This window comes from Leptonychotes weddellii, chromosome 9 (genome assembly GCF_054177405.1).
Source record: "Leptonychotes weddellii isolate Sample4059 chromosome 9, ASM5417740v2, whole genome shotgun sequence".
In the NCBI taxonomy this organism is placed as follows: domain Eukaryota; kingdom Metazoa; phylum Chordata; class Mammalia; order Carnivora; family Phocidae; genus Leptonychotes; species Leptonychotes weddellii.
In genome coordinates, this window is record NC_138377.1 from 30804466 (window position 1) to 30827275 (window position 22810).

Consider the following 22810-nt stretch of genomic DNA (forward strand, 5'->3'; position numbering starts at 1 on the left):
ATGAAAAGATGAGTAAGACATAGTCCTGGGCCTCAAAGAGTTCACAATCTGGTGAGGGAGATAATTGGGTAAACAAATAAGAAATTGCAATATAATTCATTAAGTGTTATGATAAAGCCAAGACAGCCTGGAACAGTGATTCTCAAACCTGGCTGTGCATAAGAATTTCTGGAGGAGCTTTTAAAAAATACAGACGCTCTTGCCCTATCCCTAAGAGATCTTGATTTAAATGATCTAAGGGAGGGGCCCAGTGAATTGGTACTTTCAAAAACTCCCAAAGAGATTCTAGTATAAGAATTAGGATTGAAAATCACTGGGATAGGAGAAGGGCACCAAACTCAGCCCTAAGGACAAATGATAATGCACAGACAAGGAGAGAAGAATCAACTTTGTGCAGAGGCATGGAGATAATAGACCTCATGGTACATCAGCGGAATTGTAAATAGGTCTGTTGAGCTCAATGTCGTATACCTGAGCAAAGGGAGATACAGTGAAAGAGGAGACTGGGGACATAGGCAGGAGGCAGATCATTATGGTCTGTGAAGGAGTTTGGACTTTATACTAAAGTCAATGGAAAACCAGGAGGAAAGAGACATGATCTCATTTCTCTTTTAGAAAAGCACCTCTTTAGGTGGTGTGGAAGGTAGGGTTAGAGGGACTAGAAGTGGGAAAACCAGTTAAGAGGCTGTGGTAATCTAGGCAGGAAAGATGGCCTGAACTAAAACAGTTGTAGGTTGAAGATAGGAAGGTAGAAGGTATTCAAGGAAAAGATAAGTAGGAGACAGAATCATCAGGGCAGGTGGACAAGGTAGGTGAGAGAGTAAGAGAACTGTATAGCTTATAATTTTCCTTATTTTGTACCTACTTTTGCTTATATGCTAGTGATGGATCTGCCCAGAATGAAACATTTCAAAGGTGGAGGGGAACAGCCTTTTATGGACTTGTTAACAATATACAATGTGGTTTGAATCTAGTCATTTCAAAATCAAGAGCTATCAAAATAATCAGAGACTGTTTTCCAATCCCTAAATGATGAAATTCCTGACATACTTAAGGTCAAGCATCTAACCTGCATTTAAACCCAATTTGGTGGGGACATGGTAAACAGCACTAAAGCAAAGGTTTGAGAGATTTTAATTAACACAAATGGCTGTGCCTAGACTTTAAATCTGGCCAAAGCAAATGGAGTGAAAGCCTTCTAATCCTTCAGAGCTTCATCTGGCAGTGACCTCAGAAACAAGAGCATCCCTCCTACATCATCAAAGTGACTTCCTTTAGTTCCTTGTTGTTCTGCGTAGGTCTTTGATTCAAGAATTCTCTACAACATAGAGGAGGAAAAAAAACAAAAAACAGCTAAAACATCAAGTGCCCTGGCACTCACTCTGCAAATCCCCTAAAAATATTAAATTAGAATGTATTAAAAAATAAATTCCAGAGGTGCCTGGGCGGCTCAGTCAAAAGCATCTGCCTTTGGCTCAGGTCATGATCCCAGGGTCCTGAGATGGAGTCCCGAATTGGGCTCCTTGCTCAGTGGGAAGCCTGTTTCTCCCTCTCCCTCTGCCTCTCCCCCCTGCTCATGCTCTCTCTCTCTCTTTCTCAAATAAATAAATAAAGTAAAATAAATCCAGGGGCACCTGGGTGGCTCAGTTAGTTGAGCAGCTGACTTTTGATTTTGGATCAGGTCATGATCTCAGGTCATGGGATCTAGCCCCATGTAGGGTTCCACACTCAGTGAGGAGTCTGTTTAGGATTCTCTCTCTCTCCCTCTCCTTCTGCCCTTCCCCGCCTTTCTCTGAAATAAATAAATCTTTAAATAAATTTAAAAATTCCAAAAATCTATACCCACTACCTATGCAAGCCTTTAAAATAATTTTGAAAATGAAAGTAATTCTTACCACATTAGATTCATTTTTGCTGGTAGTTGTTCCGCCTGTAGTTGTAGTACTTATAGTACCTGGTGGGAAACATTAGGAAAATGGGAGCTTTCTTTGAGGGAAAAAACAAAACAAAACAAAACCTGGTTTAATTTTGAGTTGCAAAGCTACTAACATTCATCACACATTGCATACCATATCCTTGCATCACTGTAGGAATGACTCTGGTATTAGCATTAATGTGGATTTTCTAACTGTTGTTTTAGAAGATAACTTCAAGCAGTATTTTTAAAGTTGGAATGGCAAACCTTTTTCGGCTAAGGGCTCATGTCTCGCAGGCAGAAGAAAATCATTTGAGGATTATGTGCAAGTAGAAACAATTTTCTTTGAGAACCTACAAACTGTACTTTTAATACAACTTTTAAATGAAGAAATGGGATGATAAATCATATATATATATATATATATATATCCTCAGATAACCCAGATACATATTCCATAAAAATGGCCAACTGTGGATAGTGGAGAACAAAAAAAAAAAAAAAAAAAAGATAAAGGTGGGTGTGGGGACAAAAAAGAGGAGGCAGAGAGAATGACAGGCATAGGCTGAGATAGAGAAGGAGAAGGGAGCCAATAAAAAGGGGGAAAAAGGAAGAATTGGAGGGTGCAAAACAGGCTCTGTAGGGAGTTTGTCCTAGGTCAGGATTGCCAGGATACCCAGTTAAATTTAGATTTCAATAAAAACCAAATAATTTTTTGTATAAGTATGTCCCATGAAATGTTTAAGACATACTTATACTAAAAAGTTAACTATCTGCAATTCAAATTTAACTGAGCATCCTCTTTCTATTTGCTAAATATGACAACCCAATCCTAACAATCCTGCCAAATTTCCTAAGCGTGTAATACAAAAAACTTTGGAAGCTATTGTCACTCATTGAAATAATCATAATATTAATAAAGGTACAGTTTATTTTTTTCAACCTTCAGAATTTATATTTAGGAAAGAAGAATTTTATTCTCCCCCTGGGCTTCTGTGGGGTTTTATTATTTTTTTTTCTAAAGATTTTACTTATTTGTCTCAGAGAGAGCACAAGCATGGGGAGTGGCAGGCAGAGGGAGAAGCAGGCTCCCCGCGGAGCAGGGAGCCCAATGCGGGGCTTGATCCCAGGACCCTGGGATCATGACCTGAGCCGAAGACAGACGCTTAACCATCTGAGCCACCCAGACATCCCTCTGTGGGGTTTTATAGGAAGTAAAAAAACTACTTAGTTTAGAAATTAACTTACTATAGTAACTATTACATAGCACTACAAACCATAAACCTAATTTTGACATTCAAAAAGTTCAGGTTGCCTCAAAGCTTTAAAAAGCCTGTATTTGAGAGCATTACTATTTATCAAGGACCCAGATTCAAGTTAACTGTGGGTTTCCACCCCTGCCTTTCAGCCTTTTAACTTAACACTACTATTTTCCTTTCAGCAGCACCTACTGAAGTATATTCCAGCCATCAGGAAGAGTCATACTAAAGTGAAGTAAAGGTTAAAGCCAGGAAGAATGACTTGCTTTGGGAAAGGAGGTAGTTAGAGAATAAATAAGGTCTCAAGAATATTCATTTCCCACCTCACTGGGCTTTCATCTGAATTTATAAGTGTAGCAAAATAATCACATCCAACCTTCAGCTTCTTCTCAAAAGAGCTCAAAAAAATGCCAAGAGGATGAGTTTGGTGGGGGGAGGGGGAGGGGAGGAGAAAAACGAAGTGTCAGAATCAAATGTCTTATCGTCAGTTACATTATTACCGAAGATAAACTTCTTCTTTAAACTACCAGCAGGCATGATGGGAAATTCAGCTGAATTTAAAGATGACTTCTTGCCTGTACTCTTTAAGATAGGTGGATGCCAAAGGCCACGAACTGTTCTCTTGACCCTACAGAAGCCAGGGAAGGGCTGTTACACAGCCTGGGTCAAATTGTAATTTTACACTGTAAATTTACACCTTCAAATGTGACCCGTCCCCAGAAGGCACACACTCGGTGTAAAATGTTTTTCTCTTCTATAAGACTAGGTGAGGCAGTATGCCAAACAGATTAGACTGACAATGGTAATGCTATAACCAGGGGCTCAAGAGAATTTGCAAGTAGGGATTGCTTAAAGTGTAACAAACTAATATTAACCCAGGATTGTGTTTTGCCAATCAAATAGTTCACACTACTGCAACACAGCCAACCAGCACACCCGACAGGTGATACGGGAGGAAGGATTCTTGGCAAAGAGCAGTGGGAGAAACCTTTCCTTTACTTGGAAATGTGCAGAACAGAAGGACCTGTACCCGGATTTGCGGGGAGGTATGTCCAAAACTACATTTCACCCTTTAAGACAGGTTTGGGAAATTCAATTCTTTTGAGACTGGAGGAAAATGAACCGTATCTAGGAACATTATTAAGTACTTAAACTTCAAAAAATCACCACCTTGTATAATTGTTCAACTCATTTTATAATTCAGTGTCCCGATTACCTGATTTATCTGTGGTGGAAAGAAACAGTATTAGGGATTGTGAAGGAAGTGGACAGTGGAGGTTTTTGGAATGGAGGGAACTGTAGTTCAAGGAGTAGAATAACAGGTAAGGATTGTACAGCAGAATACTGAGTTTAGTAAGGTCTAACCAAGGCTTCCAGTAATACACCTCAGTGCAACAGATCATGGCAGAAAACATCAATAATTTTTTTCATTTGATATATAAATGTAGCACATTTTGTCCTAAGGGTAATAGAAGACCAATCTCTCCCACAGTATATCAGGGTTCCTGAATTACCACTATTTGTAGACTAGAAGCCTGGATGTGATTGGTGCCACCTACTGGGATAAATGTAGAATTACAAACTGTCAACCCATTTTGAACTGTTTTATTACTGACCAAATTACCCGTAGGGAGTATGAGTCTTCATTGGGAGTATTATACATTAAACAAGGATAAGTTTGGATTTAAATCATAGCCTTTAGAGGTGGAAGAGTCATGAGACATCCCATACTTCAACACTGCCATTTTCTGCACATTCTAGAAGGTGAGCTTTAGATACAGAATCAGAAGCCTGGCTTCTCTGAACTAGTTTCTTGTTTTATGATACCTACTCCACAGAGTCATCGTGAGCATTACACAAAACCACATGCTTTCAACATGCTCTATAGTATGTTTTGTTTTAGGCAAAGAAAAAAACTGAAACTAAATGACTTGCCCAGGTTATTTAACTGTTTAGCTTCAGAATAAGGCCTGCAACTCATATACCTGACTCTAAATGCAGTGCTTTTGCCATTAAAATACTGTTTCAAAAAATTTGATGGCAAGATGATTTTGAGTGGCAACCGAGATAAATTTAGGAGGTGCTAGAACACAGCATTAAACACTATAAATCACAGTGAAACAATTACTCCCTCTCCAATTCTTCAAATTTGATGGCCTCAAGGAGAAAGTTTCAGTTTGTTGCTGGTTTTCTTTAAAACTCTCTACATCTTGCTAATCTCACCTCCTAATAAAGATAAAACAGACCTCAGGTTTTAGCATCTGGTTAGAACATTAAAATTTTGTTTTTCAGTATCCTTATTAAGTTTACTTTCGATTATGGAAAGCTATATTGGTTTTTCATTGAAAACAGTAATATTAATTTTATTTTCCAGGGAAGGATTTAAGAAATTAAAGAAGTCAATCTAAACAGAATATATTGAAAACAACAGACCAAGTGACACAGAAATTGGGAAACATGAGCACCACTAAACCGCCTCCCTATCATATCACTGTTGGTAATGGTATCTTAACATAATTACTTTAAAAATTCCTCTATGAAGAAAACTAATGCTTCTTTTGTTTTCTTTTCAATAATCAAACAAATAGGTCAAGATAACCAAAATCTAGGACTCAGATCCACTTAGGCGCAAACAAACCCAAAGATTTTGTATATGTGTGTGTTAGAAAATGAAACTGGCCTGTAATCAGTGTTCAGTGAATGCACAATCAATAAAGCACGGGACCGTGGGTCACACATGCCTGCGGCTACTTGCATTGGTGGTAACTTGAAATTTAGTGCCCTATCACTTAACTCTCCAGAGCATAAGAGGAGAGAAGAGAAAAGAGAGTACTGATGTGTGGGTTGTCCTAGTCCAAATTTCAAAGATCCAGTGTACTAGGAAAAAAGAAATCCCCTAAGGTGACTGAATCGAATGGAACCCTTCACTATTTACTAATCTTGGCTTGATTTGAATCTGGAGCTAAAAGATTTTTAACTCCTTACTCTAAGATCCCTTGAGATGACCTTCAGCTAATTTTAAACAAAGTAAAACAAGGATCTGTCCTCCTTGTACCCTCCTCTCCTCCAGCTTTTTAATTTATTCCTTAATGACTTATTATTGCTTCTGATTGTATTCTAGGTTCTTGCTTGAGAAGAAAATCTCAAGCTTTCTGCTGTCCAATTCAAATCAAAACAACAGTTAAAAGAAAAAATATAAGTGTGTGGGCGGGGGGGCTGCCTGGCTGGCTCAGTCTATAGAGCATGTGACTCTTGATCTTGGGGTCGTAAGTTCAAGCCCCACAATGAGTGTAGAGATTACTTAAAAATAAAATCTTAAAAAAAAAAAAGAAAAAATATAAGTAGAACACTGGCTAAAGGATGGATGGTCGATCCAGCCTTCTAGATTTTGTAAATTTTATATATGAATCAAGTTAGACTGACAGTGCTATGTACCTGGACCAAATCATCTTGAACTGACCCATTGCTTTTTAAAAATTTCAAATTAATATTTTTTTATTAGATTGTGCCAACAAAAAGATAAGAAACAACCTAGAAAATTTAGATTCTGAATTCATTTTAGAAATATTATTGAGAACATTAGCTACTATAACACATATAGAATGTCCTGTCTCCATGGAGGAGAAATTTCTCTCTGGTCTCAGTACTAGTAAAAGCTATATTCTTGAGCAATTGATTTATTATTATTTTGTGGACACCGTAAATCTATGTTTCTTTTTCTGGGAAATCCAGAACCAAGTTTGAAGCCTGCTTCTACCAACTATATAGTACTTTCATTATACATTTTCATGTATTTACCTGGCTTCAACTTATTTTTCCTTTGGCTTGATTTACTCATCTATTTATTTAATCTTATGTGCTGTGTGTGATTTTATCTGCTGTTCAAGCCCTTTATGGAATAAGATTGGGAAGAAATTAGAGATATACAGGGGCACCTGGGTGGCTCAGTTGATTAAGCGTCTGCCTTCGGCTCAGGTCATGATCCCAGGATTCTGGGATGGAGCCCTGCATTGTGCTCCCTGCTCAGCAGGGAATCTGCTTCTCCCCCTCCTCTCTATTCTTGCTCTCTCAAGCTCTGGAGCTCTCTCTCTCAAATGAATAAATTAAAATAAAATCTAAAAAAAAAGAAATGAGAGATATACATACTGATACTGTTACTGATAAAATATTGTCATCCCCTAACCATGATTTCTCATTGAATGTGTTTTCTTTAAAATATAGATTTCAGATTCATAGATCCCTGAAAATTTAAGAACTCTTTCTTCTGCCCCTCAGAAGCCATTCCTTTATTTTTTTATGGTAAACTATACAATTTCCTCTAATGATGCCATAAATTCTTTGGGGGCAAATGCTGAAAATCTCAGAGGAATATCTGGATTGGTGAAACTCACAACCATTGTCAGAAGTCTATCTCTTTGGCTTTCTGTTCTGAAGTAGCAGAGTGTATTCCAACAAGATTCATGAGATCAAACCACAATAATTCCTAGGAAAGGGGTGCAAGTGGGGAGGAAACTAGTATTTTTTCAGGGGTCAACTTTGTACCAACTATGTATACTAAATACATAATATGTAACTTAGTCTTTACAAAAGAAAATTTCATTTCCTCCAGAGGAATCCTTATTTTACAAGAGCTTCTGAGTAATAATAATGATAGTGATAAAATTTATTAGATCACTACTAACATGTAACTTATGGTGTGCCAGGCATTGTGTTGATCACCTCATAAGTAATGGAATTTTCACTGTAAAATAAAATAAAACCTCAAACTGTGTACCTATGATACTCCACCTACCTCAGGACCCAGGAAGATTAAAATATGCTTGCTTTGGTTCCAAATTCTGCTGTAAGTACAGGGATAATTTCAGGTCATTGGCCTTCTGGTAGTTCTTCAAGGCTTCAATTCTCAGCTCAATCACTTTGCCATTAAAGTCATTCTACAAGACAACATTTTCATAACTACTCATACAGTACAGGCTTCTCTAAAGCACTTGTAACCTGATCCTTTTTACTCAGAAGTTTAAAATCATCCCATTCAGTCTTTAAAGCTGGGCAGAAAGTATTTGTGATTCCCCGCCCCCCCCCCATTTCAAACAGAACAAAACCAAGACTATAGGGGAGAAAATGTATTTAAGTTATTCAATGTGAAGCTGGAGACAGGTCTCTGCAGCTATCTCCCCATGAAACATTTTCTTTTAGCAGAATAATTGGTAATCCAGATGAGGGAATTGGGATGAATATTACAAAACTAAAAAACTTTACATTGTCTGAATGAAACTGCATCCCATGTTCAACTTTGGAAGATCTTAGTACCTGAAGGATGTTGGCTTGTTCCTGGTACCTGACCCATTCCATTTTCCTCTGTTGCTTTTCCTGGTGGAAGAAAGAGCCTCTGGGTGTCAAAGTAAATTGAGATCAGAAATCAGTGTTCTCAATATCCTGCAAAGACTTTATAGCAAAAGCACAGTGTCATAGATTCACTAATAAACTGGTTTCAACTCTTTAGTCTTTTTAGTAGGGCCTCACCTGTATAATCCATCGCTCCAAATACTAAAGGCTAAATTAATAGAAGCATTTTCTCTGAAAAAGTTTGTTGTAGGAAGATTAGATACAAGCGTAATACTTTCAAATAAATGTTCAAAAACAAATTAGCTATTATTTTGACATCACATAGTTACTGTTGAGTTGTCATTGTTGGTATAGTTTCTCCTACTTTGCCCCCACTAACGTGATTTCCCAGAAATTTGCAGTGTCACTCTAACTCAAATATAATATCCCAAGGGAACCAGATTTCCTATAAAATTTGTATCAGCTCAGAAGCACACTGTAATTTAGACAGATTACTGCTACATTAAAAATTTTAATCTATCAGCTCTAAAAGCTACTACCATTCAGAAAGATCACACTACCTTCCTTTTCTCCTTCACTTTCTCTGCACATGATGTCTCCAGTTCATTTTTGGTCTTCCTAGGTGATGAGGGGGTTTTGGGAACCTGGGATAAAAGAAGAGAGCTAAAGGAATAGAAGGTCCCAGAAAAGAAATGCAATGTCTCAGCGGTCAGTAAATCCAACATAACCTAAAGGCCCAAATCCTAACTATCTGCCTACCCAAATTAGCCCTGATTGTCAACAGGCTGTTTCCAGCAATGTGGCATCAACAACTTGAAATTCTAAGTGCTCTATAGTCCACTTGCCTTCCCGTCCTGCAAGTCTGCTTTGTTTTTTATCTGCGGTGCTTTTTGTTGACCACCAAGTTCTTCTGTGTCGAATGTCTGTAGAGAGACATTTTGGCAAAGCTTTAAATTAGTGGGAATTAATGAGGGAAGTGGAAAACCAACATAAGTCAAAGCTTTTGGTTTCTGCCAGTCAGCAACCTGTCAGGGTTCAACATGAAAAGTGTACTACCAAATGGGGTTCAGAATGGAACAAGCCCTTCCATTTGGTCTTGAGTATACCTTATAATAATAAAACCTATTAACGTACACTTATTATATGCCATCACTACTGTAAGCTACTTACACATTACTTATTTACAATACTTTACTGCATTATAAACTTTCTCAATTAACCCTCATAGGACTATTTTTATTTCCATTTCATAAATGAGAAAAGAGATTTGGAGAGGCTAAGTCATTTGTTTAGAAGAATTTGAACGAGATCTTGTAGACTCTGAAGCCTATGTTCTTAACCACTGGGCATACCGTTCTCTTTCCATTTCTCACTGTCTAAAATTATGAGTAGGGAAAGCCAGTCACTAGCTAATAAATGTGGACATCGCTAATAAATGTGGACATCGCTTATAAAAAATCCTTTGGGAGCTTTGGAGAAGCTGGATTTTGATAGAGGATTTGTGCTGGCACATTTCTTATCACAAGGACTCAAAACCTCAAGAACTAAAACTGACAATTCATAGAACTGATTTGTAGCTACCTCTGAGAAGTAGGACTAGATCTCAGGTCAAGATGCAGGGCTTGAAGCTATCCTGATTATTTGTGGAAAGGTCAGATGAAAAAAACAATCAGAGATCACACCACACACTGTTTATATCGCAAGACACAATCTGTTCTTCTAGTTTTATAGTCTGTGAAAAAGCACATGGATCTCAAGGACTTAGTCCACAAAGGAATTTCCACCCCCACATGGTTTCCCAGCAAAAGGCCCTATTATTGTGTTTTAAACAATGAAGTAATCGTTGCAAAATCATAGGAGAATTAGAATTATATATTCATACATTCATTCTTTCAACTTACATTTATTGATTGTCTACTATGTTCCAAGCATTGTGCTACATGCTAGGGATTCAGAGATGAACAAAGCAATCAAGAAACTGGAGGAGGTTGTATTCCAGAGGGGGTCAGGGAGACAAGAAACAAGTAAAATAATAATAATAAAAAAGTAAAAATAATAAGCTTAATTATAAAGAGTGCTATGGAGGATATGAACAGGGTTCTATAATAGAAAGTAAGAGAGGGGTGCCCTATTTTAGATGGAGTAAACAAGGAGGGCCTCCCTGAGGAGGTGACATTTAAGCAGACACCTGAAGGATGAGAATGAGCCAACCAAAAGAAAATAGTATTACAGGCCAGGGATAAAACAAGAGCAAAAGCCTTGAGATGGGAAAGGTCTTGGCATGTTTGAGAATCCACAAGGAGGCCAGTGTGGTGGTTGCACAGAAAGTAAGGAGAGGACTTCTTTGAGAGGAGAGAGGTAGGCAACAGCCATATTTTGCCACAATAAGGAGCAGCTATAAATGGTTTCCATAAGGAAAGTGACATGATTTGATTGTTTTCTTTTCATTAGGGTCTGTAAGATAATACTATCAAGAGATCCTTAGAGGCACACCTTGTTCCATAGCATCTCCATTTCCTTCCGAAGCATCTTGTTTTTCCTTTCCTGTTGGAGAGGGAAAAAACCAAACAAACAGAAACGTGTTTGTCCAGTCATTAAAGTGAAGTTGGAAGAAATTATTAAGTAATGAGGGGAAAAGGGTGGGGATGCAGGTATATAGCAAACCATAGAGGAAGGCAACAAATAAGTCTAGCCCAAAATCCAGGAACATGAGAGATGAGTTTGATGATGATGATAGTACAAAAATAATAACAATTTTGAATAATAACTTTAATTATGGTAATTGTAATATGATATCAAGAGAAATGAGTTCTTCACACAACACTTAAGATATTCTGATCATACTGCAATTTCTCTGGGGTGCAGACCACTAATTTCTAATTTTTAAGATCCTTTACCTTGTTGGTTTTTAGAAATCTTATGAGTCTCCCAGAGCAAACTATTTCTTTTATTTTACTTTGGTATTGTCTATTCTTTATGAAATATGAAGGGTTAATATGCTTGTATTACTAACCCCTAGATGAAAAGTTTTTAAAAGTCAAAGAAATAGAATTTTTGCTAGTTAGTTCTGAGCCTGCCCAACATTTCATCTGATTCCTTTCTAGATCAAGGAAATATGAGTATTGGAGCCTTAGATGCTAGAGATGAGCTCTCTGTCTTTCCTTCCACATTTGATGATAGCAATTGAATTGAGCCTTGTACAGGAGGCCATTCCTTGGAGTGTCCACCAACCTCTTACCAGATTCTGCTTCATCTCTTCTGCTTCCTTAATGAGCTCCATGACTGAGGATTCTTCATTCCCCTTCCCTGCCATGATCTGCCTCATGATCTGCAAACTGGAAGGAAGAGAAAGACATCACAAAACATAATACTTCCTAAAGAGTAATATTACTATTCTGTAAGCAGTCAGAAAGTACACTACCATGGGAATGAGATGGGTGCTAAAATCACAGGAGTTTTAGAATTCCTTCTGGACATAGAAGTTCTCTATAGGATGATTTCATCCCCAATCAACATTTGCCTCAGCTATGTCCTTTATAATGAATTTTGTGTTCAATAATGCTCAAAACTTAGTCTCTGGCAGCCAGTGAGGCTCTTCTTCACCCTTTCAGAAAAATGTTTTGGTGTATGGCTTTTGAAGTAGAAAGGATGATTTTGCCCCTGTGAAGAAGGAGGTCAAAGAATCTGTTGTCTTCAGCATAAATCCCAGAATTATGCCCTACCTCATCTCTGTTTATATTGCTTCTTTTTAAAAAAAGACATTTGAGTTAGTTGGGGAAACCCCTTATATCCTTATGGTAGTTCCCAACATACAATCCAAGGCATTAAGAAGTTTCTAATAAAATCTGAATCAATACCAAGTAAGTAAAAGACTTACTTTATTCTTTAAAGGCATTAACTTAAGTTTATGTTTATTATACTTTTTCCTCCTTAATTATAAGCAGAGAAGCAAACTTTGTGTTCTCTTACCCTAAGAGAAGTTTGTTTCTGCATTGTAAGCAGCTGGTGCTTGACCACAACTTTTTGCCTGGCTTTTGTTCTCCAAAAGTCTGAGCTCCCTGAGATGGTTACAGTAAGGGTAGAGAATGAAGGTAGACCCATTAAGGTGAGATTATCTGAGACTAGAAACGAAACAGAGTTGGTGGGTCTCAAGAACAGTGAATGACCTAGATAAGAGTTGAGATTTTATCTGCCTAGTATATTTAGAGAAGCCAGACCCTAAATCCAGAGGACTCCTAGGCCCAGAAGATTTTTTCTATTTCACTGCTTGGCATGAGAAGAAGAGAGTCATCTATCCTAAAGTGATTCCACAAAAATGAATAAGGAGCTATCAGTGTAACCATGATAGACTGAGATACTAAAGGCTCTTTTCTGTTTCTTAGGTGGGCATCTTAAGGAAGAAGAGTAGTAACTGTAGCCCCTTGATATGAGGGCTGAATCATTTTTAATTTTACTAAAATAAAACAAAGGATTACTTGCCACTGATTTTGTGGTTACAAATTCTTTATCTATTATAGCTAAATGTCTAAATCTTTTTAAAAATGTAAATAATCATTGTTAATCCTCTGGATTAAAGTTCTCCAGCCTTTTCCCCTCTAGGAAACCCTGAGTAGAGAGCCTTTACCTTCTTTGCTTTTCCTCTAAGTTAGACATCAACTTCTGGAATAAGAGATTGTTCTTATCTTCAAGAGGTTTTAGCATCTCTAGCAGTTCCTGCTTCCTTAGATTTAAGTCCTCATTCAATTCCTTCAAGTAGTTGTCATCTATTTTGGAACATCTGTGGGAAAAATAATATTTGCCTTTAGCCTAAGTTAATAATAGAGACCCTCCTTTTCCCTCTGGATAGTTACCACTTGGCATCTTCTGTCCATGACTCACCTTGTTTTTGAGGGCAAGTAAGATCCTGAAGGGTTTGAACCACTTGTCATCTTGAAGGGAAATTTCTACTCTAAGGATAGAGAGATCTTCTTGGAAGTATGTGCCTTCTTGTTCCATTCAGTTAAGTCATCATTTTTCTGTTGCTGTTCTTGAAACTCCTGTTGCATTGGACTGATTTTAGCTACAGCTTGAGTCACAATGGCCCTAAGACCACAGAATCAACAGGTCTTTTAAGTATCTTCAACATCAATGATAGCTTGATGAATGAAAATACTATTAGATACATCTGATCAATTCTTCCTTAGCTTTAACCAATGCCCAATATTTTATTCTGGAGTCTTTGAATGGGATAGAATCAGAACGTATCTATATTATGGAATTCCTAGAAAATGGTGGCTGGTCAAAATTAACTCATGAACACCATCTTCCATGGCAATTAACCTACATGAAATGTCTACTACCTGTAGGGCACAGTGCCAGATTCTATAAGGAAAAGATAAATACAAAGCATCTACCTTCTGAGGGTCTTAGGAGAAGGAGAGAAAACCTCTAAGAGACATTTTTGAAAAATAGAGGCCAAACTGGCAAATATAAGGAATGGGTATAATATTGAGTAATGAGCCAATTGTCATTATTCCTGTCTTTAAAACTTGATATATTACAGTGGCAAGGAAGAATAATATTGGGCACATAGCAAGAGAATATAATTTGTGAAAAATCCATACTATCAAGTATGTCCTTCCACAGCCAGGCTTTTTCCTGAGAAGCTGTAATTCTACACTTACCTCCAGATTCTGATTCTGCCCCCATTTTTCTCTCCTTGCTAGAACCACATTTCTCCTAGACCCTAAGATCTTCTTTCTTCACCTCTGTAACTTAGTGAGCAGAAAATAACTCAAAGAGTTACACATTTGTTTCTTCATGCCCTTTAAAAACAGTTTTAGGGCAGTGTTTTTAGTGAGGCTCTCAAATGTGAATTAAGACATGTCAATTTCAAGTATTAATTGGGCATTTCTAGGCATCTTCTAAGGGCATCCTCTAAAGAAACTTAACCTCTTCCTGTTTTGGGAAACCTTAAAGGCCGACTATTGTAGTGGAAATAACACAAGATTTGGTTTGTCAGATCTTGGTTTGAATCTTGCCTTCAATGTGAGAAGGGAGCTGACTGTGAGCAAGTTACCAAATTCTTTGAGCCTTAGGTCCCACTTTTGTAAAAATGAGAATGGGAAATAAAAAGATTGGAATGAGAATTAAATCTAATATTTAATGAGATCTGTCTCATGTCAGGGGGTCACTTTTTAGTGTGTTTTTGGTTGGTTTGGGTTTAATGCCCTAAGTAATACAAAATACAAAAAAGCTCATTTATATGAGGCTAACGAAGCTTAAACTTCAGAGCACTTCATCTTTACAGACCTCTCTCAAAGGCCACGTACCTCATTTTATATCCACAATTTTGTATTCTTATTTAGAAAGAGAGAATTCCCCAAATTATATACACTTCAGGGTCCCCAAAACACCCTGGATCTGCCCCTGGTTGGATCTGATACATATCTCCTATAACAAAACTTCTCTTTAGGCAATCTCAACAAATACTTTTTCTAAAGCAAGTATGTGTCACTTGTAAGTTATGTATGATAGCTAGTGTAACATGACATTAAATTAGAACAACCATATCAGCTGAAGCACAATGTAATTCACATTGGTTGTCCTGGGAGTTCCCATGAAAAGTTTGGATTGAACGAGGGTGAGCAATCTCCACACAGTTAAAAGAAGGGACTAAGTGGACTAATTATAATTAGTTTTGGGATGCCTGGATGGCTCAGTCGGTTAAGTGTCTGCCTTCAGCTCAGGTCACGATCCCAGGGTCCTGGGATCGAGTCTTGCATTGGGCTCCTTGCTCAGCAGGGAGCCTGCGTCTCCCTCTGCCTGCCACTCCCCCCACTTGTGCTCTCTCTCTCTCTCTCTGACAAATAAATAAATAAAATCTTAAAAAAATAATTATTATAATTAGTTTTTTAGACTGTAGATATAGGTGATAGCAAATAATAGAGAACAAAAATGGCATTGATACTAAAGCATGGCCTCTTTAAATTTCAGTCTTGACATTTGGTTGGCAGAATAATGTTAGAATTTTAAAACACTTAGTGAGCACACAGCATGCCAACTCACCTTCCTTTGTGTCCTTGCTTGCAAATGATTGTACGGAGAAGAACATTTGCTATTCTGATGTGCTCTTTTCTGTAGCCAATCAGCACCTTTCTTTCCCTAACATTCCAATGCCTGTTTCTTCAACTTGGAATATGACTTTCAGGAAGAGTATTTGTCTTGTAATAATGTATACAGGCTTTATATTAAGAACTTAAAATAAAAAACTAGTATTGAATAGGGATAATTGATAGACTACATTATCTCTGGGACAGAGGTAGGGAGGGTAAAGGTATAGATGACCATCCGAAGTGGAAAGGAGGGGGGCACCTGGGTGGCTCAGTCGGTCAAGCATCCACCTTAAGCTCAGGTCATGATCCCAGGGTCCTGGGATAGAGCCCCACGTGGGGCCTGCCGCTCTGCCTGTTTGTGGGTGTGCACTCTCTCTCTCTCCCTGTCAAATAAATAAAATCTTTATTTAAAAAAAAAAGAAGTGGAAAGGAGGGAAGTTGAACACTGATTTTTCCTGCAGTAGAAAGTTAGGTCATCTGTTGATTGAGGAAACATGGTGGAAAACTTGGGAAGAGCAATGACTTGAGGTTTGGAATAGCACCTGAGCAGTGAAAAAGGAAGCCAACCAGGCAAGAGTAAAAGGATCGCCAAGTAGTGCTAAAGGTCAAGGTGAGTTTGGGAGTTGCAGATTTGTCATGGCATGAATCAGCAGTTATACAATTTCTCCAGCAGTCCTTGGCAAGCTAGAAGCAATAGTAGGGAGAACAGATGGTTGTTTGACTCTGAGCTGAGACTTGGCAGAATGGATAAGCAGAAGTTCAAGGAGTAAGGGGGCTGAGCATGCTGGTAAGAGGATCCATCAAGGAGAGGGTGGATCATGGCATTCCAGCTATGCAGGGAGGAAAATGAAGAGCTGATGGCTAAGAGGGGAAACCAGGAAGGGGTTGAATTTAAGGAGTCTAAGGTAGAAGAACAGGAGGTTATGGTCAGCGAACATACTTCTTATGAAATAGCTTGTGGAAATTCACCAATGTTTAGATCAATTGTATAGCAAATCATAAGTTTTTTTTTTTTCTGCAGTAAACATGGTTTCTTTGTCACTGCATAAATCCACTGAAATTCATATGGTACCTCAAAATAGCCCTTATAACAAGCTATTCACGATGACCTCATCCAACATTATAGCATTTGATTTTAGTATCTGTTAAGAAAAAGCGTGATTGCTCTATAATTAGAGAACTCAGAACAGAAGCATTTTAGTGTTGTTTTACCAGTAAAAAATCAGATTAGTCTAATTAAGCCAGGTCTCCAAGAGTAGAGGCAATTATTTTCATATTAAGGGAAAAAAAGTGAGAGAGAGAGAAAGAAACTTTCCTATCCTCCCCTCCCTCAGTTTTGGTTGTGGCAACAAAATTACAGAATTCCTCAGGGAGGAAACAGGAGGACCTTCTGGGCCTTTCTGACCCAGAGGCAGCTCAACCCTTAAAGACATTATGCGAATTCCATTAACTAAAATAAGGAGAGAAGTGCTGGCAAAATCATAAGCAAAACTCATAGGCTTTTTTTTTTTTTTAATTTTATTTATTTATTTGAGAGAGAGAGAATGAGAGAGAGCACATGAGAGGGGGGAGGGTCAGAGGGAGAAGCAGGCTCCCTGCCGAGCAGGAAGCCCAATGCGGGACTCGATCCAGGGACTCCAGGATCATGACCTGAGCCGAAGGCAGTCGCTTAACCAACTGAGCCACCCAGGCACGCAAAACTCATAGGCTTTTAAAGATCACCCACATCTCCCTGTGCTGGCTGTTAGAACCACTTTGTTGTCTGTTTTACCTCTCGATAGCTGTCCCAAGCTAGGCTGCATCTACGTTTGGAGTGAATCCTTGTAGTTAGGAAGATTGAAATACATTTCAGGACTCTTGAATTCCCCGTGTTATTGTTGAGATCTTCTTGAAAGTGATGCATTTTCTCGGTGTGTCCAGATACTTAGTACAACGGTCTACACACTGAGGTATGTGAACTTTCACAAAGGCATTTCAAGAAATGAGGAAACGAGGGTGGTTTTCAATGAGTCTTTTGCTGGATCCTCAGTTTCCACAAGTACTCTTTACTAAAATGGATTTGCCTGCAAATACCCCTTGGCCACCTTCCCCATCTCCTTTTTCTTAATCACATTTTTCCCTCTTGTTAAGATGGAATACCTTTCAACCATCTGAAATCTTACTTGGGTGACTTGAAGTAAGAGACACAATCTTACTTCAGTGATTTGCTCTGGGGATGTGTTTTAAAAACCTCTAGGGCATTAAACTAACCACAATTCAAAACGTTGGTGTTGGGGTTAAAGAGAGAAAATGATTATTAATGACTGGATTACAAATTATTTTGCAGGTCAAGTGGTTTCCATTTCTTTGCTTTCAACAAAATTGAAGGATGACCTAATCAAATTGTCAGCTTAAATTTATTACAAATGAGATTTGATGGTAAATTACTATATAGGTTTACCTTATAATTCAGAAAGAGTTCAAAGATTTCAGTGACACTGCTATAATGAACACCTTCCATTCCTATCTACTTTTTTGTGCAAACAAATTTTCTCAGTGAATAATGTATGTAAAGCAAATAGTATAAATAAAATTGATGCTGAAGGCTGTATTATTCTAGTGGTATTATTCACCTATAAATATGTGAACTACATGGGGGTAGGGGACAGTCTACCCATCAATTAATATGAGCATTTCCAAAATAACTTGTTATACTTAAAATTATTTATGAAAAAAATATTTTTTCTTAGTTGTGTACTGATAATAATTATAATGCTAATGCAATTCTGAAAAAATCTTAAGGTTACAGGAAATAAAAAATAAAATTTCAATGTTACATACATATTTTGCAGAGAAGTATGATAAAGTGATAAAAAAAAGTCTTTGGGGGCACCTGAATGGCTCAGTCGGTTGAGCCCCCTGCCTTTGGCTCAGGTCATGATCCTAGGGTCCTGGGATCATGCCCCAATGCAGGCTCCCTGCTCAGCGGGGAGTCTGCTTCTCCCTCTTCCCCTCCCCTCTGCCTGTGCTCTCTCTCGCTATCACTCTCTCTCTCAAATAAATAAATAAAATCTTAAAAAAAAAAAAAAGAACAGTCTTCCAAGCATAAAATACGTTGCATTTGAATAAAATTCTGTGGGGGAAGTGGGATGGAAACATGAATTCAAGGAAAAAAAATATAAAAATTTTGACTGCTAAAGGGCTTATTCATGGTTTTAGATGTTATTGGATATGGGTGTTTAAGATTAATTGCATGCATTTTAAAGTGATATAAAAGATTTATTTGAAAATGTCAATATTACAATATGCCAGAAATTATGTTTTCTTGTAACTGCCTAAACTTACAATAACAAATTTTAGATATCAACCTAAAAACACACGAAATGATACAAAACATGTGAAAATTCTTTTAGAACATACAAGCAAAAAAAAAAAAGAAAAGTCTAAAGACCAGTGCTCTGGGGCAGGGGTTCTAGACTCTGACGTACTTAAGAATCCCCTGGGAAACTTGTAAAATCTGCAGATTTCCAGGCTCATCCCCAGAGATTGCTATTCTATAGGTCTGCAGAATATGTGGTTTCAATAAGCATTCCCTGGTTATTCTGATGTGTGGTCTGTGGCCTGGCCTTTGAGAAATACCACTTCAAGATTTCTTCTCTGATCACAGTGCATCAGCAGAAAGCTGCTTACTTGAGTCGTTTTTTTTTGGGCCATCTGTAGAACTGCCTCCTCTGAGTCATATATTGTCACACCTTCACGTTTCACTTGGAATGCCCTGAGAAAATGTTATGAAGGCTTCCTGCATTTGTAAAGAGACTCATCCAAGCCATCATTCCATCACCGACTCTCCCTGGCCACCACCCCTGCCCACAGGTTACCACAAATCATAAATTTTTTTCAGAATTTGGTACTAAAGAAAGTGTTGCGGGGCGCCTGGGTGGCTCAGTCGTTAAGCGTCTGCCTTTGGCTCAGGTCATGGTCCCAGGGTCCTGGGATCCAGCCCCGCATCGGGCTCCCTGCTCGGCGGGAAGCCTGCTTCTCCCTCTCCCACTCCCCCTGCTTGTGTTCCTGCTCTTGCGCTCTCTCTCTCTGTCAAATAAATAAACAAAATCTTTAAAAAAAAAAAAAAGTGTTGCTTCTTTGGGAAAATACTGGCATGTATTATCAGAGCAGTATCAGTAAACTAGTTTTGTTTTTCTTTTCTTCTGGTTTGCTAGGAATCTCAGAGATAATTTTGTGACTTTGGACAGTTGGATCCTAATCTTTGCTTATGATCTTCTAACCTAATTAATATTTTTCTTGGTCCTGATTTTTTAAATAAGTTTTTTCTGTTTTATGATTTTAATAAATCCCCTCTGATCCTTTCTAGAGAAGTATAAATAAGTAAACAAATGAGCAAAATTATTCTGTTTGTATACATGTTTTAAATATATGGATAAAATAGATTGGAACCAAAAACGGTTTCTAGTTTTTTTCATCTTTGTATGTATTTGTGTGTGTGCATGTGTGTGCATACATCTGTAAAGGACTTTGCTTGTGGATGTAGAGAATGGATTGATGGAATTTACTGTTACATTTTGGGTGTACTCAGTTGTAAGGCATATTGGGATTTCAGGTGCAAAGCTGGGTAAAATGGAAGGTAGGACAGACTAGATGGACTTGAGGGGCTAGTAGGGTGCCCAGGCTTCAGTTCCATGAGGGGACTATGGTACATTGCAAATAGGAAAAGTGGAATCTCTTAAAATGGAACAGTCTAACCAGTCAATAAGGAGATAAAAGGTCCACAGAATTCACCTCAAAGAGGTCCAGACCCTATGGGCTGGTGATTATAAAGATGCCAATATTCTTCCAAATACACCTTAATTTTTTTGACTGTCCTTACAAATAATGTTTAGTAGATGGCAAAAACTAGAAATATATATTCAAGAATCATTTATTTGTCTTATATCTTAAAAATCCTATTATATGTCCTAGACATGCCAAGCCTCAGGGTTATAGAGTCAAAGGAGACAAGATAACATCCTTGCTCTTTGGACTTCCCAGGTATAGAGCAGAATCTTGCAAGGGCTGCTATGGGTCTCCTTCTGTAAATGAGAAAAAATGTCCATCTTGGCAATAGGACCCCTCAGGTGCAAGCCCTGGCAGGGGAAGGGGATGAAAGCAGCCCCCACTGGCTTCTTTGGTGAGAGAGTCCTTATCAAGGCACACCTGCACAACTAGATGCAGAGTAGATGCCTTAAATGGAAGAAGCTGGCAGGATATGGGTGCTAAGAGTAAATGTGGAGCTCATTGCATGGTAGGGACTATGCAGGGATAAAGGGCAGCAGAAACATAGTCTATAGTGGGATGTGGGGATGGGGGCCACCACTCAGCTGCAGCTGAAAATTCAAACCCATTCCTGCCAATTTTTTTTTTTTTAAGATTTTATTTATTTATTTGAGAGAAAGAGACAGAGAGAGCATGAGCTGAGGGAGAGGCAGAAGCAGACTCCCCCCTGAGCAGGGAGCCCGATGCGGGGCTCTATGCGGGGCTCGTTTCGGGGCTCGATCCCAGGACCCTGGGATCATGACCTGAGCCAAAGGCAGATGTTTAAGCGACTGAGCCACCCAGGCGCCCCCCATTCCTGCCAATTCTTAATGACTTTTAAGAGAAAGTGGAAATCTGGGTTTTTATGTGACCTCTTGACTTTTAAATGCTATACAGACCAACTGACACACTCATGGACTTCATCTGACTTGCAGACTACCATTTTGGAACTTGAATTAAAGATAAATCAATCCATTTTTTTCTGGAGTAAGATTTTTTTTTTTGCTTTTGTTTTTGTTTTTCTTCCCTGCATTTAAACAATCATTTTTAAAGAGACATTTAAATACAGATAATTCAAGAAGTGCTTTTGCTTAAATTATATGAAATGTCAATTTGACCTAATTTCTTAATTTGATAGATTTAGATTCAGTATGTCAGAGTGAATGACAGAGGTAACACTTTTCAAAATAATACGAAAACCAAAACCCCCAAACAGCAGATACTTTTTGACATCTATTGTTTAGCTTTATGGGGGATATAAAAAACATCACATAGATAAAATGTAAAATTCGTACAGGGTTAGGAAGTATATAATGCATCTCAAATTAGACAGTCTAGTCATATTGCATAGCCAAAATTAGAAGGAGCTTAGTAGTCTAAAATGAGCAGAGAATTCTCTAATCCTGGTTTAGTTGTTCATATAGGCTCATTTGCTACCTCAGCTGAAGAACCTGAACAACCTAAGGTATTCCTCTACTGTATTATTTAAAGCTTAATAATAATTATATATAATTTTAGGCACTACAAAATAAAAATAAATACCAAATTATGTACCCTTGTCACCTACACTGCTTCTATGATCAAATACTAAAAATAAAAAATGACATTTGTCATATTATTAAGCCTTCTTTCTGCATAGCAGCATTTTTCTCCTTTTTAAAATTTACATTTGCAAATAAATAATGAGAGCAGTATAAATGATAATTAGGATAATATTAAAGAAGCAAAGTTCGTGCAAGAATTGTATTTTTTTAAAGGCTATATACTCTTGGGTGACAAAGTTGGAAATATTCTGGCTTTATAAGCTGCTCTTTTCCACACGCAAAAAATTTGTTTCAGAGACTTGTTTAATACAGCACATCAGACTCCTTTTCCAATTACTTCGATACATGTATTATAAACTTAATCCATAAACCAAGCAGCATTTATTAACAAATAAAATGAAGCGCATTACATAGTAACATATCATGACAATAAAAGTCCTGAATTAGATGTTAACTCTAAACTTTTTAATTCATTAAGGACTGTCCAAATGGTCACAAAGCTTGATTGAAGGGGTTCACATTAATTAAAATTTCCTTGGAAGTTAAGTTATGATATGGATCGACATTTAAAAATAATACTGTCCTAGGAACACAAGTTTAAAAAGGTTAAGCATATTAACGGACTTAAGTGTATAGAGCACTTCTGAGAAGTCCTCAGTAAAGCCACTCTCCGGCATGTGATCATGGTGAAAGAGGGACAGATACGTTCTTTTCTCTTGCCCATTGAACAGATTCAATACTTATCAGATCAAAGTGAAATCGATAGTTGAAACCATCAGCATTATTCAGCTTGAAACCTTTTCATGTGTAGCGGACCCTGTCGTTGTTTGCCTTTATCAGGGCTACTTCCTCTTTCTGCCTCACGTC

General features: G+C 37.9%; 1 protein-coding gene across 1 annotated transcript; it reads right to left on the reverse strand.

Moving 5' to 3' along the window:
• Nucleotides 1-1198: 1198 nt before the first annotated feature.
• Nucleotides 1199-13729, reverse strand: CCDC196 (coiled-coil domain containing 196). The gene is given in 10 exon segments (XM_006734643.3): nucleotides 1199-1318; nucleotides 1896-1954; nucleotides 7967-8108; nucleotides 8485-8544; nucleotides 9081-9164; nucleotides 9366-9443; nucleotides 11014-11064; nucleotides 11759-11855; nucleotides 13145-13297; nucleotides 13399-13729. Coding segments are annotated over 10 exon segments (894 nt in total). The 5' UTR covers nucleotides 13449-13729.
• Between the last annotated feature and the right edge of the window lie 9081 nt (nucleotides 13730-22810).